At 61.8% G+C, this 15,872-nt stretch overlaps 7 protein-coding genes across 7 annotated transcripts; 2 read left to right on the plus strand and 5 right to left on the minus strand.

The window, feature by feature from the left end:
- Positions 1 to 114: 114 nt before the first annotated feature.
- On the plus strand, positions 115 to 1,166 carry Q8F55_007300 (uncharacterized protein; the record flags this gene model as incomplete). The annotated part of the gene is made up of 3 exons (XM_069355737.1): positions 115 to 122; positions 159 to 918; positions 963 to 1,166. 3 exons carry the CDS (start codon positions 115 to 117, stop codon positions 1,164 to 1,166), a joined length of 972 nt encoding a protein of 323 aa, XP_069207808.1.
- A 51-nt stretch (positions 1,167 to 1,217) lies between these two features.
- Q8F55_007301 (uncharacterized protein) lies at positions 1,218 to 3,045 on the minus strand (the record flags this gene model as incomplete). The annotated part of the gene is made up of 4 exons (XM_069355738.1): positions 1,218 to 1,462; positions 1,510 to 2,070; positions 2,117 to 2,885; positions 2,932 to 3,045. The coding sequence occupies 4 exons, from the start codon at positions 3,043 to 3,045 to the stop codon at positions 1,218 to 1,220; spliced, it is 1,689 nt and encodes a 562-aa protein (XP_069207809.1).
- A 787-nt stretch (positions 3,046 to 3,832) lies between these two features.
- On the minus strand, positions 3,833 to 5,484 carry Q8F55_007302 (uncharacterized protein; the record flags this gene model as incomplete). Its single annotated transcript, XM_069355739.1, has 7 exons — positions 3,833 to 4,260; positions 4,298 to 4,397; positions 4,450 to 4,599; positions 4,648 to 4,773; positions 4,820 to 4,909; positions 4,946 to 5,331; positions 5,367 to 5,484. The coding sequence occupies 7 exons, from the start codon at positions 5,482 to 5,484 to the stop codon at positions 3,833 to 3,835; spliced, it is 1,398 nt and encodes a 465-aa protein (XP_069207810.1).
- Positions 5,485 to 7,128: 1,644 nt separating this feature from the next.
- Q8F55_007303 (uncharacterized protein) lies at positions 7,129 to 8,112 on the plus strand (the record flags this gene model as incomplete). The annotated part of the gene is made up of 1 exon (XM_069355740.1): positions 7,129 to 8,112. One exon carries the CDS (start codon positions 7,129 to 7,131, stop codon positions 8,110 to 8,112), a length of 984 nt encoding a protein of 327 aa, XP_069207811.1.
- A 67-nt stretch (positions 8,113 to 8,179) lies between these two features.
- Q8F55_007304 (uncharacterized protein) lies at positions 8,180 to 9,758 on the minus strand (the record flags this gene model as incomplete). Its single annotated transcript, XM_069355741.1, has 4 exons — positions 8,180 to 8,481; positions 8,531 to 8,768; positions 8,817 to 9,447; positions 9,484 to 9,758. 4 exons carry the CDS (start codon positions 9,756 to 9,758, stop codon positions 8,180 to 8,182), a joined length of 1,446 nt encoding a protein of 481 aa, XP_069207812.1.
- Positions 9,759 to 10,575: 817 nt separating this feature from the next.
- On the minus strand, positions 10,576 to 12,363 carry Q8F55_007305 (uncharacterized protein; the record flags this gene model as incomplete). Its single annotated transcript, XM_069355742.1, has 1 exon — positions 10,576 to 12,363. The coding sequence occupies one exon, from the start codon at positions 12,361 to 12,363 to the stop codon at positions 10,576 to 10,578; it is 1,788 nt and encodes a 595-aa protein (XP_069207813.1).
- A 702-nt stretch (positions 12,364 to 13,065) lies between these two features.
- On the minus strand, positions 13,066 to 15,508 carry Q8F55_007306 (uncharacterized protein; the record flags this gene model as incomplete). Its single annotated transcript, XM_069355743.1, has 7 exons — positions 13,066 to 13,185; positions 13,224 to 13,427; positions 13,463 to 13,829; positions 13,867 to 14,017; positions 14,052 to 14,452; positions 14,487 to 14,879; positions 15,438 to 15,508. The coding sequence occupies 7 exons, from the start codon at positions 15,506 to 15,508 to the stop codon at positions 13,066 to 13,068; spliced, it is 1,707 nt and encodes a 568-aa protein (XP_069207814.1).
- Between the last annotated feature and the right edge of the window lie 364 nt (positions 15,509 to 15,872).

A 15,872-nucleotide genomic window follows, 5' to 3' on the forward strand; every position in this document is an offset into this window, starting at 1 on the left:
AGCCTTGCGGTGTCGGCGTCGTGTGAGGGAGCGAAGCGGCGGGACGGGCGGACGTCTTGGGTGCGAGTGCAGCTCGTAGTTGACGTTGCACCATTCCGCAGAGGAACCAACAGCATGTCACTGTGAGCTACTCACCGCCCGCACCGCTGACCGCACAGCCCTCTCAAGGTCCGCATGGGCATCCGCGACGAGTGGGATAGCCCCAACTGCGAGCTGCGGACGGCGCTCGGCAACGTGGCCGGCACGCTCGGCACGGTGCCGGAGATCAAGCCCGACTGGTCGGTACTCGTCGCCGCCTTGGAGGGTCCCTACGGTGACGTTGGGCGCATCGTTCCCGGCGTCGCGGGGCTCGTGACGGCGTGGGTGCACGCGCTGGCCGACCTCATCGCGGACAAGGAGCACGAGGCGTGGGCCGAGACGCTGCTCGAGAAGATGCATGGCAGCGACCTCAAGGTGCTGCTCAACGTGTCGCCTGATCCCAACTCGACGGACCCCGTTACCAAGTGGACGGAGCAGCACGCGTTCGAGCTCACGCTCCCGCAGAAGGAGAGCGCGAATCCGCGTGCCACGCGCCCGCTGAACAAGGCGGCACTGCTTGCTGTGTGGGACGTGGGGCAGCCAGCATCGGCGGAGGACGACGACGAGCCGGGGTGGGCGCGAGTCACTACTGAAGTGACTGAAGATGCGCCCGCTGCCACGGCACGCAGCTCGACCGCCGTCGCACCCGCTGCGCCGGGGTACATCCCCAGCCTGGCGACGTTCCCCCGCCCCGAGCAGCTGCTCCAGCGCGCGCCGTACCACCTCATCGTGTCGTGGGGAAGCACGATTGAGATCCAGGGCACACACTCGCCGAGCCTCGAGTTCATTGCGGCATACCTCAAGAAGTGGTGCCGCAGCGACCATGTCCAGTACAATGCTGTGGGTGTAGCAGGGTTGGGCTGGCCCATGCTGACCTGCCACAGCCGCCAGTGTTCACGATCAAGCTGCACGAGAACCAGTTCGCCCTCGGCTCCGTGTACGACCGCCTGACAATCGCACCGGAGCGCCACGCGACAGTGACGATCCCCATCGTCCTCGCGCTGGTCGAGAACGCGCTGGGGTACACACCCGTCAGCTCGGACGTGCGGCTCTGGCACTACCGCCGTGACGCCGAGCTCAAGGCATAGTTTCCCCGTTGTATGCACTTCTATATCTATGCATGAACTACCAACAACACTCTAACCCTGGATGTACTTGCGGAGCTCGCCCGACTCCTTGGTGACAAAGTCGACGATACCGTTCCAGTTGTAGTACGTCGCGGCCGACACGGCGCCGACGACAGCGAGCTTGAGCACCCTCCTGCGGCGCTTGATGCCGTTCACGTCCACCTTCTGCAGGCGCGTCTTGCCGTCCGGACCCTTGACGGCCTTGACAGCGTCCCAGTCGCTCCACTTTGTGGACAGCTTGCTCCACCACTCGGCCACTGGTGATGTCAGTAAACAACTTGGCCGCGGAGACCGGCCCACTCACAGCCAGCTTGGGGGTTAACGACGGTGATCAGCCCCTCGTCTGTCCTCCACCAGTTGTTGGTGGCCTTGGTCGCGGCGGCTGAGTGCTTGAGGTAGTTCTGGACCTTGGCGTTGTGCGCCTTGAAGGGCGCCTCGCGCGGCTGGACCGACGAGACGCCGTAGTCGACAAGCTCGCGCACAATGCGCGCAATGGCCTGGGTGTTGATGTTGATGGTCCAGCCCCACGAGCCGGCGGTGCCGTTCGGGCCGATGATGATGAAGTAGTTGGGGAAGTGGGGCACGGCGACGCCAGCGTACGCCTGGGGACCGCCAATCGACTTCCAGTACTGCTCGAGCTCGACACCACCCTCGCCGTGCAGGTTGGTGTTGACGCCGACACCCTGGTACGGCACGTCGGATCCCGTCGCGTAGATGATGACGTCGTGCTCGCGGAGCTTGCCGTCGGCCGTCTCAATGCCGTTGGGGTGGACCTTGGTGATGGTCGTGTTGGTGAGCTCGACGTTGTCCTTGTGCAGCGTCTCGAGCCAGCCGAGGTTCAGCGCGGTGCGCTTGCTGCCGAGGGCTGCGGTTGTTAGTGGGGCACACCGACGACGCCTCCCCCTACTCACGGTAGTGTGGTGTCAACGCATCAAGGTACTCGGCCGGCGCCGTCTTCTTGAGGTAGTCAAGCAGGAAGACCTCCTCCGCGCTGCTGCCGCTGCTGTCGTAGACGTGGCGTGTGGACCATGTCTGGTCGTGGAGGTAGAGGAGGTACAGGCGGTACGCGTGCTGGACTCCAGGAATCCAGTTGAAGGCAAAGCGCTCAAACGCGGTGTAGTTGCGCTGGGGCTTGGGCACAAAGTAGCCACCGGAGCGGATGTAGTGGGTGAGGGTGACGCCGGGGAGCGCCGCGACGCCGGGGACGAGCTGAATGCCCGACGAGCCGTTGCCGATGACGGCGACGCGCTTGCCCTCGAGCTTGACGTCCGAGTCCCAACGGAGGTTGTGGAAGTAAGGGCCGGCGAACGACTTGACGCCGGGGATGTTGGGGAACTGCGGCTTCGCAAGGGGGCCAGCAGCCGACACGAGCACCTCGGCCTCCAGCTTGAGCTTGTTGCCCGTCTGCACGTTCTGCACAAACACGGTGTGCGTCTGCGAGTCCGAGTTCCACTCGGAGCCGATGTACTCGGAGTTGAAGAGGAAGTTGTCGCGCAGGTCGTGCTTGTCGACCAGGCCCTCCCAGTACGCGAGGACCTCGGGCTGCGACGCGTACACCGTCGACCAGTCGGGGTTGAGCTCTCCGCCGAGCTGGTACAGGTGGATGGGGACGTCGACACCAGCGCCAGCCCACTTGGAGTCGCGCCACACGCCACCAGGGGACGAGCGCTTCTCGAGGATCTAGCGGCGGGTGAGTGGGTGTTCGCCACCCACCTACGGAACTCACGGTGATGGCGACCTTGTCGCCCAGCTCCTCCTTGAGGCGGATGCCCTGCGCGATGCCGGAGATGCCGCCACCGATGACGACGACGCGGATGGGGTTGGTCTTGTCGAAGCCCATGGTCGTGAGGGTGTGAGTGCGATGGGGAGGGAGTCGAGCCAGTTACTGGCTTGATATTAGTCTCGACGGCGGCGCGCTCAACAGGTCAGGTCAACGCGGTTCCATCCGTACAAGGACGAGCTATTGGACTTTTGCACCATGTTTCGTCACGAGTTCGTCAGACCTCGGTCCTGAGGCGAGGACCGCGAGGGGACTGCGAGTGCTGACCTCCACCTGGCGTCTCGGAGGCGGCTGTACTGCTGCTGACATTATTGCGAGGTTGAACGACGACGAGAGATGTTGTCATTGCGCGCGAGTTTAACGTGATTGACTTTACAAGATAAGCACGACTTCACGTGGCGAATAGCAAATTGGGTAAAGGGTTGTCTCGGCAACGTCGCCAATCACAATGGGTTGGACGGCCTTTATTCATGGTCGCTGTGTGCATCTCGGGACTGGGAGTGGGAGGGAGGGAGGGAGGCCATCAAGATGGAGCAGGCGGGATGGAGAATGAGATCGGGATACATAGTGGTGTGTAGAGGGGACGTGGGAGATGTACGGACACGCCATGACTGTCATGACAAACAGCGTTCCGGATACCCTGTTCACACCGTCTCCGTTCCGAAACGGCCATTGCCAGAGGCGCTGACCCTGCGCACGGCACACCGAGGGCTGCATCGACGGACTAGCTACATTCACAATGCCTCAGCAACCAAAGGAGCTCGTCAACCAGCGCGGACAAACAGCTCACAGCGAATCAACAATAACATTGACATAACATTCACAAGCTCCATGTCCATGTAGCACCCTACTGCTTCTTGTCCTCCACGGCGGCCTGCTCGCGGTCCAGCTTGTCCTCTCCGTCCTCGTCCGACGCCTCGTCGTTCTGGGGGCCAAAGTACTCGACTCCAATCTTGCTGACGACAAGTGAGGCGGGGATGATTGCAATACCCCAGAGGCCAAAGTTGAGAGCGGCCGATGGGAGCTGGGCAAAGCTCTCAATGGACGACGTGCCGTACGCGACGGCCTGGGCTGCGGACTCGACCGCGCGGAGCAGACCAGCAGCGCGGGTCGCGTCCTCGTGCCGGGACACGATGCTCTTGATGATGAAGTACAGGAAGAGGTAGTGCGTCTGGAAGGACGCGCCGAGGAAGACGTAGAGGGCGAAGGTGCGGCCGAAGTAGGGCGACGTCCAGTCGATCGCCTCGCCGCCACCGGGGAAGTTCTTGTCGATGACTGTGGAGTTAGAGCGAGTCCAGTCGCGGTAACTCACTGATGGCCCAGATCCACCACGCGCCGCGGGTGGTCATGATGAAGATGAAGGCGGCACGGGCGCGCGTCTTGAGCGAGACATTCTTCGCGTCGAGGAATTTCTGGAGGTGAGTCAGCTTAGGGACGATTGGCACAAAGAAGCTCGGCACTCACGCCAATGCCGTTTCCGACAATGATGCACGCCCATGCGGCGACAAACGAGCCGAGGGCGCGCACGCGCACGGTGAAGTGCGTGGCCATGTACGTGTTGGTGTACGACTCGGGGAACACAGCCTGAGCGATGAGGGGGATGACGAGGATGTACTGGGGCGTGTCAGTGGGTGCTTTTTTGTGCTGTCTGGGTCGACCCACCTCCTTGGTGAAGAACACCTTGCCCGTCTTCTTCAGCTCCTCCCACAGCGAGATGTGGGAGTAGATCTTGACTGCCTTGCCATCGAGGCGCTGAACCTTGTGCGGGCGGGGCAGGAGGAACGCGATCTGGGGTGTGAGCGCGAAGGACGGGGCTCGACCATGCTCGACTTACGAAGGGCCCAACGACCTGGAGAGCGATGAACACGATGTAGACCTTGGAGTTGACAGCTCCAGCCTGGTCACGGGTCGCATTGAGGCCGAGCTGAGCGAGTTAGTTTGTCCAGAGGTGATAACTCACGTTCACTGCACCGCCGAGAATCTGGCCGGCGACGCGGAACGACAGCCAGATGCCGAGGAACTTGCCGAGGCGGAAGGGCTCGGGGTAGGCAATGGCGATACCAGCCTCGATACCCCAGAACAGACCAGCCGACAGGCCGCAGGTTGCCGCGCCAAACAGCACGAACCAGCGCGTGCCGAACACGTTGTTGCAGTACAGCGCAGCCGAGTAGGGCACGAAGCCGATGCCGCCGAGGAAGACGGCCCAGTTGACGCCGACTAGGTTGGCGATCGTCGATGAGAGCGTCGCGCTCAGGATCATGAGACAGAAGGTGAGCGCGTTGGCCGAATTGACGAGCCACGGCGTCTGCTGGCCGCCTGCGCCGAGCGAGTTCATCGCGCCCCACACTACTCGTCAGCTCACGTTCGGCGGGAGCACTCACAGCCAGGCGCAGCAAAGTTACATGCGCCGAGGACGAACGCGGCGGTGATGGGCGAGCGGTACCATACGCGCTTCTGCGTAGCGCCCGACTCGAGCACGGCGGGGGTGGTTTCCGACATTGTTGTTGTCAGTGGATGTGGAGGTGCAGCTGCTGGGGGCCGCTGTGGTTTTATCGTCGATGCCTTGACTGCCCACGCCGTTGCCAGCTCGAGTTTTCCGTCATCATGTGCCGCGGTCCCTCCGCAATCAGCTCGGGGAGCTTGAGCTCGTCATCACTGGCCGTTGTTGCGATCACCGCGCCCGTCGAAGTGTGCTCGCCGCACCAACTCCACCCGTCAGCGACACGTCGAGGACAGTCGCGACATGGCGTGCTGGTGTGAGAAAAGCACAGGAACGCGCTTGGAAATGGCGAGCTATAGTGCTTGGCTGCTACCTAGTCCAGGTCTGCGTGCGAGTTTGGTCGCCGGCGATTTCAGGCCGGACGGGGATGTCTCGCTCGGGACTGGACGACTCGCCCTCAGCTCCGCGTGGTCGATTCGGCCTATTCCTGTCCCCCCAGTGCTGTAATCCGAAAGCCGTGGTGCTGGCGTCCGGGTCCTCCCTGAGCGCCCTTTGAAACAGGTCCGGCGACTATGATTTGATATCAAGAGAGATAAAGTCGACGAGAGGGAGAAGAGGGAGTGCAGTGAGGATGTTGATGAAAGTGGGGGAGCCCCTGAACGCACATGACGCCATGCCTGGCATCATCAGCGTGATCACCCACAATGGGCTCCGGTCGCTCGGAAGGGCTTCTTCCTCCTGCCCGTTCACGCACACGTCCACGAGGACATACAGCGCCGAGACGACCCCAGACGCGTACGCAACCCTCGACACGAGCATTGCCTGCTCGGGAACGAGCCGCTGGACATTGCCCCTCATGTCGTCCGCCGGGAACACGCGCAACCTCCACCTGCTCCACCCTCCACCCCGCCCAGAATGAACGCAGAACGCCTCTTGCTTGCGTCAAGTTGTCATAGAGTATTCGGAATAGATATTGTCCGACTTTGGAGGCTGACATGCTGGTGGAGGCCTTGTTCTCAGATCTGACATACGTGCCCTGGGTAGATGCGTTGGCGAGCCGGGGAGCCTGCCAGTGTGCGTGCAAGAATGGGCTTGCTGCCCAAGATCCTGTGCTCCAGCGCGCGGTGAGCAAAGGGCGGCGGAAGAAGAATGGAGGAGCAATGGTGCCGGACACCAATGCGCAAAGCACCCATCCCACCAAGCTGCATTGTGAGCATGCACAACAGTTCACGCGGGCTGGCGCCTCGAGAATGGGACTGGCTTGCATCAGCATGTGTGCCCAGGTGCAAGCACATGGCGATCAGGCACTTTCGCATCTGCGTGCTTCATCGAGCAGAGGATCGACGTCGAGTGTGGCACCGAAGGCCACTTGTGACGCCCTCGCATCCCCAAGCACTCTACCACTGTTCCCCCCCTGCAACCTCGCTCCACTCACCATGGCAGGTTCGTCGAACACACCATTGTCATCTGGCACTCCTCTCCCAGGTTTGTGGCACTGGTCGCACTCCCCTCGCTCCCAGTTGCTACCGTTCGCACACTGACAGTCTCCATTGTGTCCATAGGTGCCGGTGCGAGAGGCATCTGTACTGGGCCTCTTATAAAGCGACGACCTAACTGCTGTAGAATGCGTCAACAGTTGCACTCACAGCGCACTCATCTCACAGGCTCCAAACTCTCGACACCACTACCAAGCTCGAAACACCATGCCGGTCCCGCGCGCAAGGTGGAACGACATGTCAGGTGGTACCCACATCCGTGTGTCTCTTGTTGATATCCCCGACAACCCGGACTTGGTCTCGGTTGTTCGTGTGTGGGAGGAACGCGATGGTCGGATTGTTCGCCAAGATCAAGACATTCCCAGGGACGAACTCGAGGACGGCGAAGCTCCGCCACCCTACTTCATCGACAGCACTGCCGTCAACATGGCCCGATACTGGCCGTGGTACAGTTTTCGCTGGCTGCACTGGGAGAGGGGTTCCAGCCGTGCTGCCGTCTTCTTTAAGTTCACAGAGGTGCCAATTCTCGTCGTAGGTGATATGTTGAATATCGCTCACCCCCAGAGCAACATCAAAGCCGAGCAGCGGCACATGTTGGTTGAGATTAAAATCAACGAGAAGATGCGTAAAACGCCTCACGACAACATTCTGACCTACCTGGGATGCGATGTCGAGCACGGGCGCGTCGCGGCTATCGTTTTTCCCCACCTCTACTGCACCCTCGAGGAGGAGGTGGAGGGCAGCCCTCGGCCAGATCGAGCCCTCAAGTGGACCAGCGTTACTCCAGACACCGCACATGTCCGGTTCTCTCGAATGGGCAGGATGGGAAGGCCCCCTTCTCCCCCTTCGGACAGCACAGACAGCCGCTCGGAGGTCGAGACACCAAGCGACATCCTGTCAAACGTCATGACAGACATCACAGCGGCCGTTGCCCACCTGTACGTCACCCACAAGCTCTGTTACATGAATCTTGCACCTCACAACATCATGTACAACCCCCTCAATGGCAAGTGGGTCATTGTCGGCCTGGGCGAGTGCCACTCCCCCGACACCTCATTCCCTCGGGGCTTGCCTGGCCCGGTCGGTTGGAGGCTCGACGGCACGATGGTCACGTACGCTGTCGTCCAGGCCATGCTCCGCAACATTCAGACGTACATCGCAACTCGCAGTCCTCCCCAGAACACCCACTAGCACCCCCTCACTACCAGTAGATAGATCGCCATATATGTATGAGACGGCGCTGGTCGCTCGCCTATAGTTACTTCTTCTCTTCCGAATCTGATGCTGTCGACGCATTGTCCGCCCGGGGTAAGTGTGCCACCTGTCCCTGGTCACTCTCATCGTCCTCCGCAACGGGGCCATTGAGGTCGACGCCGATCCGGCGGATCACCAGCCACGAGGGAACGAGCGCAATGCCCCACAAGCCAAAATTAAGCGCTGCCGAGCCGAGGAGGGCGAAGCTCTTGATGGAACTCGTGCCATAAGCCACCGCCATTGCTGCCGACTGCACGGAGCGAAGGAGGCCAGCGATACGTGCCTCGTCCTCATGCGTCTTGGATACTGTGAGGTCAGCAACCTCCAAAGGTGTTGGTGTGGTGTAGTCACTCACCAGCCTTGCAGACAAAGTAGGTGTAGAGGAACAGGCCCTGGAAGTTGGCACTCAGGAGCACATACACGGCAAACGATTTGCCGAAGAGCGGCGAGGTCCAGTCGATCGCCTCGTGCGACGGGAAGTTGGACTCGAGGACAATGGCCCAGATCCACCATCCGGCACGGGTGATGGTGAACCAGAGGAAAGTATACCGCGCTCGCGTCTTGAGGGAGATGCTGTTGAGGTCGAGGTATTTCTGCAGGGTGAGCTTTTTGCTTGCTTATCAGCAAGTTCGAGCACTCACCCCAACGACATTGCCGATGATCACGCATGCCCAGGCGGCGACAAAGGAACCAAGGGCACGGACGCGCACTGTAAAGTGCGACGCCATGTACGTGTTGATCCACGACTCTGGGAACGCGCCCTGCACGATGAACGGGACGAGGAGGAGGATCTCCTTGGACACCATGACGCCCCAGGTGCCCTTGATCTCGTCCCACACCTTGCGGCCGTTATAGATCTTGACCGCCTTGCCATCCCGGCGCTGTACCTTGTCCGGGCGAGGGAGGAGGAAGGACGTGAAAGGGCCAGCCGCCTGGAGCGCCACGAAGACGAGGTACACCTTCGGGTTGATGGAGCCTGCGCTGCCACGGGTGGCGTTCATGCCGAGGTTGATGGCGCCTCCAACGATCTGGCCTCCGACGCGGAACGACATCCAGATCCCGAGAAACTTGCCCAGGCGCTCAGGTTCGGGGTACGCAAACGCCACGGCCGCCTCGATGGCCCAGAAGAGGCCGGCCGAGATACCACACGTCGTGGCGCCGAAGAGCACAAGCCACTCGGTGCCGAACACGTTGTTCGTGTACAGGCCGGCCACGTATGGGGCGTACCCGACGCCCCCGATGAACAGCGCCCAGTTGACACCGACGAGGTTGCTGGCGTCAGTGTGGGCGTTCACGCATCGCGCTTACAGCACGGTCGACCCCAGGAAGGCTGTCACCACCATGATCGAGAAGGTGAGGGTATTGGCCGCATTCACGAGGAATGGCGTCGCCTGCCCGCCGCCACCGATCGAGTTCATCGCAACCCAGACTGCGATCAGCGGTGGGATCGTATGCAGACTCACACGTCCCGGGGCACAGAAGTTGCAGATGCCGATGATGACAGCCGCGTACATCGGGGAGCGGTACCAGACATGCTTGGTTGCTCCGCCGGCTTCGAGCTGGGACGCGGACGCGGACGACATGGTGGGTGGTGTGGGGGTGTGTTGCAGCGGGCGGGGCTCATATACCCGCGGCCTTGCGCGAGCACTGGCTAGCGCGGACAGCCAAGGGTTCCATCACCCTCCGAAGAGCGTTCTGGGCATGCTTGGGTGCCCCCACAACCATGTCAGCGGTGGGCGGTCACCCCGCTGCCGGAGTGACGCCGTGGCGTCGATAACCACTATCTAGCGGGAGTGACGCACGATGGGGTAGTATTCCGAAGAGGTGTCGCGCACGAGCACGCAAATGTCGCGACTGGGACGGGGTTGGCAACGTTGAGCCCCGGCATGGCCGTGCGGATGCGCGGGGGAGCATCAAGATCGTGCACCACGCTGCGAGCACCGCGGCGGAACGTCCGACGATGAAACCCGTGTCGCTGCCATGTCGTCGAAGTTTGGCGTGATTGTGGTGACTGGCGAAGTTGCCGAGTGCCTTGTCACTGCCACCTGAGCTAGTGGCCGGGCAAACCCTGCCCACTCCACCTTTGCTATTTCCGTGCGCTCTCTCCCATCCGTATACCCCCATTATCTGTTTACCGCGGTGAATTGGCGTCTGCTCGACACCGGTGACGGTGAGCCGAAGCGCCGTAAGCGCCGATGTCAGCCACCTCGGTGTCAGCCACCATCGTTGAGCACGCCACGGAGTGTCACCCGTGGCGTCATTGTGGGATGAGGGGAGTCGCCTTGGTGAGCAGTCGGTGCGGTCAATCCTGGGCAGCATCCTTCCTTCGGAGGATGGACGAGGAGTGAAGGCCGGGGGTATGAGCGGCGCCGGGCACGCCGCATGACATTCAGAAACCGTCTACAACGAGTCCGAGTACCGCAAGCCGTGTCCGAAGCGGTACGTTGGCTCCTTGGTGTCGAAAGCCGTGTCCGTCCTGCTCGCCTCGACTGCCTGCATCGAGCGGGGGAGATCAAACGGGAGCTTGCCCTTGGGCGAGTAGCCGTAGAGCACATCGATGAGGGCCGGCTCGGACAGGCCGAACGAGAGCATGATGGCGCTGGCGTCGTCGTCGAGCGATCCCAGCACAGGGGGGCGATCCGCGAAGATGTCCAGCACCACAGGCACCTTGCGCGCGAGCTCGGACACCATGTCGAGTGTAGCCTGGTCAAAGTCGAGCTTGCCGTGGTGGAACATGGTGCAGAACGCGCCCTTGCCCTTGGCCTCCCACGGCGTCTGGAGGCGAACGACGGCGACATCGGCCTCGTCGACCGAGGCGGCACCATTGACCCCGAGGTCGGTGGCGCCCTGCTTGAACCCGACAAGGTGGACCTTGGCGGAGGGGGCGAGCGGGAGAAGGGGCTTGCCGTCGCGCTCCGCATTCTTAAGCAATGTCACGGCGTCCTTCTGGGCCGCGAGTCCGGCCGCGACAAAGTCCTTGCGCCCGACGATGTCGCCAGCCTCGTCGACGTTGACGAGCGGTGACTCGAACAGCCCCAGCTCAAACTTGTCCCGGAGAATACGGCGCACGCTCTCGTCGATGCGCGACTCGGGGACGCGCCCGCTCCGGACGACGTCAAGAATGAGTTGCGGTTCGCCGTGCCCGCCGAACTGGTCGACCCCGGCATCCAGGGCCGCAACGACGCGCTCCTGTGGACTGAGGTGCTCGACCCCCCAGGCTCGCGCCGGTGAGAGGTCACCGAGCTTCTCCTCGGTGGCATAGTCGACCAAGATGCCCCAGTCGGACACCACGACACCGTCGTACCCCAGCTCTTCTCGCAGACAGCCCGTCAGCACAGGCTTGTTGAATGCCATGCCGACTTCGGGAAACCGCGTGCCCACGGGCTTGCCGTACGCCGGCATCATGTAGCGCGTTCCCTCGGCCACAGCAGCGCGGAACGGCCGCAGGTGGTACTCCCACTGGTCCCCAGGGTAGATCTGGTCGGTGCCCCACCTGAAGTGGCTGTCGTACCCGTTTCGCAGGGGCCCGCCGCCGGGGAAGTGCTTGACGCAGGCGGCGACCGACGTGGGGCCGAATGCTGGGCCCTGCAGGCCGCGGATGTGCGCGGTGACAAGCTCGCCGGCCAGGCGGTTGTCCTCGCCCAGCGAGCCGGCGATTCTTGACCACCGTGGCTCTGTCGCGAGGTCGGCCTGCGGGTGCAGGGCCATGCGGATCCCGACGGCGAGGTACTCCTGCCGCACGATGTCGGCGTACTCCTCCATTCGCTTGGGGTCGCCGATCGCTGCGAGGCCGATGCTCTCGGGCCACTGGGAGAACGGGCCCGACTTGAGCGACAGCTGGGGGTTGTCGGTGAATGCGTGCCGGGGGTCGGTGGACAGCGTGACGGGGATGCCGAGGCGGGTGTTCCGCGCGGCCGCCTGTATCTTGTTCGCGTACTCGGCCAGCTCTTCCGCCGTGTCGAAGCCGCCCATGATGTTGAAATGGGAGAGGCCGAGGTCGAGGAGGCTGGCGGTGCTCGGAAACCCCCACGTGGGGCTGACGGCGTCGAGGTCGGGGGACGGGATAATCATCATGTGGAACATGAGCCCGGCCTTCTCCTCGAGGGTGAGGCGAGCGACGAGGTCCTCAATGCGCTCGTCCACCGACCTCGACGGGTCTTGGTATGGGAGGAGGGTGTCGGCCGTCATTGTTGGGCTCGGGGAGGGCTGTGAGGAGAGGGTGAGTCACAGGCAGCAGCGATCTTATACGAGGGGCTATCTCTGATCCTCACCTGAGGCCGGCCTGCGGTCGGCTTGCCCCATTGTCGCCGAAGGGGCGATGAGTCCAGCAAGACGGTTGCTCCGTCGTAGATCCCAGATTCTAGCTGAATGTTGACCTACGGCTGATTCTCTTTTCCGAGCATTCGCCGAGCTTAACCCAGCCCCATTCCAGCATTCCAGCGGCAGCGGACCTTCGGGCTTACGTGAACGAGGACTGGCCCTTGGCTGACGGCCCCAGTTGCCCCATCACCATAGAAGCCGGAGCCGGTGAACGTATGTGCGGGGCAACAGTGAGATCTGCCGTGTCTTGGACACCGCAGACGGCATTTGCAGGTGTCCCATAGACTTGTAGCGACCGGGGAGGAGGAAATGCCACCGATTGCCCCCGCGCGCACGGACCCCTGCCACTTTACGCACGGACCCGTGCCCGCCGCATCGATGAGGGATGGCATTGAGACCATGTTAATAGGCTCGGCCCACCACCTGATACGGGAGGAACTTCAGCCGGGGCCGGTGTTGTTATTATGCCGCCAAAGGCTACACAACTTATACCTGCCCCGCCTCTATGTAGGAGGACTATGACGTCTGGGAAGATAGCACTCGCTCTCCAAAGCCTTCATCTATCTCGAGCTAGACTACATGGGTTGGATACAGCCAGAATGGGTCATTTAGGAAGGCGCTGTCGTTGCTGAGGTCTGGGGCGGCTGTGTGAGTCCAATTGTCACCGAGCAGCTGCTGCAAGTGGGCGAGCTGGAGCGTTAGCGCTCGCCTGTCACATCTGGGCTTACCACCTCCTGATAATCAGTCCCCTGGACCTTTTGATTAGGCTGGAAGCGTTCCAGAGCGCTGATGACACGGTGGTGGCATCGCTGGACGTAGCGCAGGGGGTGATCGTCCCCCGTAACTGGAGAGAGTTTATCAACCGCCGTCGACACGACGCGTAGAATGTCAATCACTCGCGACACGTCCTGCTGAGACATGTCGTTACGGGCCTGTGCATTAGCGAGATACAGCCACCGGGACGTACGTGGAAGGCAAGCAATCCCGGCATGGATAGCGAGACGGTCGACATGTCGGACAGGAAGACGACCTCGCCGCTTGAGACGAGCTCCAGCACCGCGTCCGCACAATCCTTCAACAGGTCGAGCACGGCTGACATGGTCGACAGGCCGTACACCATGTTTACCACATGTCGCTTCATCAACATCATCTTGAGTATGAGCACCATGATGGGGCGCAGCACGCCAGTCGGCTCGGCATCACTCAACCAGCGCTCCGAGAGCGTAGTGACCTGCTCCATCGCCAGCGAACACACCGAGAGCTCATCAACAGGCTCGTTGGCTGTTGACGGTGGGCGGGAGTAGTCCCCGATTTCTTGGTGCATCTCCCAGCATCTGGGTGCGTCAGCCTGGGAGCCAGTGTCCAACCTACTCGGTAAGGAAGACCTTGAAGAAATCTCCCGTGACCCCGAGGTGTGCATGGTTGAGTGCCCACACTCGCAGCTTGCGGGCCGACGGAATGGGCCAACCCATCGATGGGAGACGGAACATGACTCCATACGAGTTGTCCATCCCGAACGCGGCTTGTCTCAGCGCCAGCAGGAAGGGTAGGCTCACTGTATGCTGTGCGCTCCGCGTCGACCTTGGCACGTTCCTTGTCTTCGTCGCTGGCGACAGTCGATGGGTCCCAGTCATCAATTTGCCACTTGACCCCCAGCTGGCAGATACAGCGTGTAGCGAGACCGAGCTTGTAGTACGCTGTCGGGTCCTTCGGTCGCTTCCAGTAAACAAGCGTAAGAAGCGCCTGGACGAGAGGGAGGTCGATGTCGGCGTTTCTCATCGCTCGTGAGATGGCCGTCTCGGCCATGTCGAGGCACCAGTCGGCGATGTGAGGGCGAAAGAAGCGTGACGCCGCATACATGACCGCATTGAATAGGACTGGAGAGCCCCGGACCCGCTCGTACGTGTGATAGCGGTGGTCGAAGACGTGCGAGGATGTCGAGACGTGGTCTGCAAACCTGAAGGTCAGCGCGACTTCGCCCGTCCACGAACCGCTTGAAGAGCCATTGGGCTTCAGGCTCCGATACGAGTCCAACACCAACAGGGTCGGAGATAGACAGAACCGGCGCGCGGCTAGGCTGAGGAACCAGGAGGTCCAGGATATTCGCAGGTGTCTGCTCCTCCGGCTCCACCGAAGGGAAACGGCTGTCGTCGTCGCCGATCCGCGGCTCCAAGTACGCCTCGAGTGTCTTGTTCATCTTGGCCGGCTGGGCATCTTCGCAGAAGTAGAACGGCCGGGCGACGGGGAGGCTATCACCCCGCCGCCGATCGCTGCCCTCGGCAGTCGAGATCAGATACGGGGCGTACAGCTTGTCCAGCTCCCTTGCCTTGTCCTGGGGCTGGGGCACTGGTGGCGAATGAAGCGCGACGGCAACATCATCAATGCTGCCGACGGCTCCTAAACGGGCAGTTGGAGGAGCAGACGACAGACCCAACCACAATGCGTCAGAACTTGGGGTCGGCAAGCCGAGCTGGCCTGAGAGCGGTGAATCTGCGGTTCGTCAGCATTGTCGTCGCCATCAGATGCTCGCCCACACCTTCCATCTGATCGGCACCTCCCAAGCTCGGGCGCATTCGTGCCTCTGGTGATCGCATCTGAGCGTGTGGGGAGGGATCGCCGCCGAGCTCAGTGGCGGGGGAGGGATCGGCGTCGTGTTTGGCTGGACCATTTCGCTTGAACCCCTTTCGCGGCCTGCGCGTCAGCTCTCTCCGCGCTTCAAGCTTCCAACGAACCCGCGACGAAGGTGACGATACTCGCATGTGAGCCTTAGCCTTGTGCACCGGACACAGGGATCTGACAACTCGTCAGTTGCTCGGCGCGGCAGGCAACGTGTCTGTCGATGGTCAACCACATCCCCATCACCCCACAAACTCCCACCTTCAGCCTTCGGCAAGTGATACAACTGGGCGGAGTCAACGGGTGCCCCGCACTTCGCTACTCACGCTTTTCGTGGACGAGAGGCCTTGTGGTGCTGGCCATCGCCGCCCACCAGAGGTGCCCCCGAGTCGGACATGTTGACGACGAGTGAGTTGTGGGGAGTGATGGTACTGCATCACATTGCCCCAACAGAGTTCTGCCGTACTTATTGTTGTCTATGTAAATCCCCGCGGGGCCGAGGTTCGGGATGCCAAGGGAACTGGCGCCAAGGATCCCGCGTAGGCGGTCTCTGCGGTTTCCCGTCGGCGCACTGCGTAGTCAGCCGTCGTCCATTCCAACGAGTGGAGGAAAGAGCTTTGCCGTTCCATATTCTGCCGTCCCTCTGCTCACTCGTGCAGAAGTTGTCACGCCCATTCGAAGAAAGGCCGACTCCTCGCGTTGACCACGATGAACGCCGCACACGCGACAACGACGACATCTATAAGAATGTAAGGCCGCGA

This window comes from Vanrija albida (genome assembly GCF_041260175.1).
Source record: "Vanrija albida strain AlHP1 chromosome Unknown contig_5, whole genome shotgun sequence".
Lineage (NCBI taxonomy): Eukaryota > Fungi > Basidiomycota > Tremellomycetes > Trichosporonales > Trichosporonaceae > Vanrija > Vanrija albida.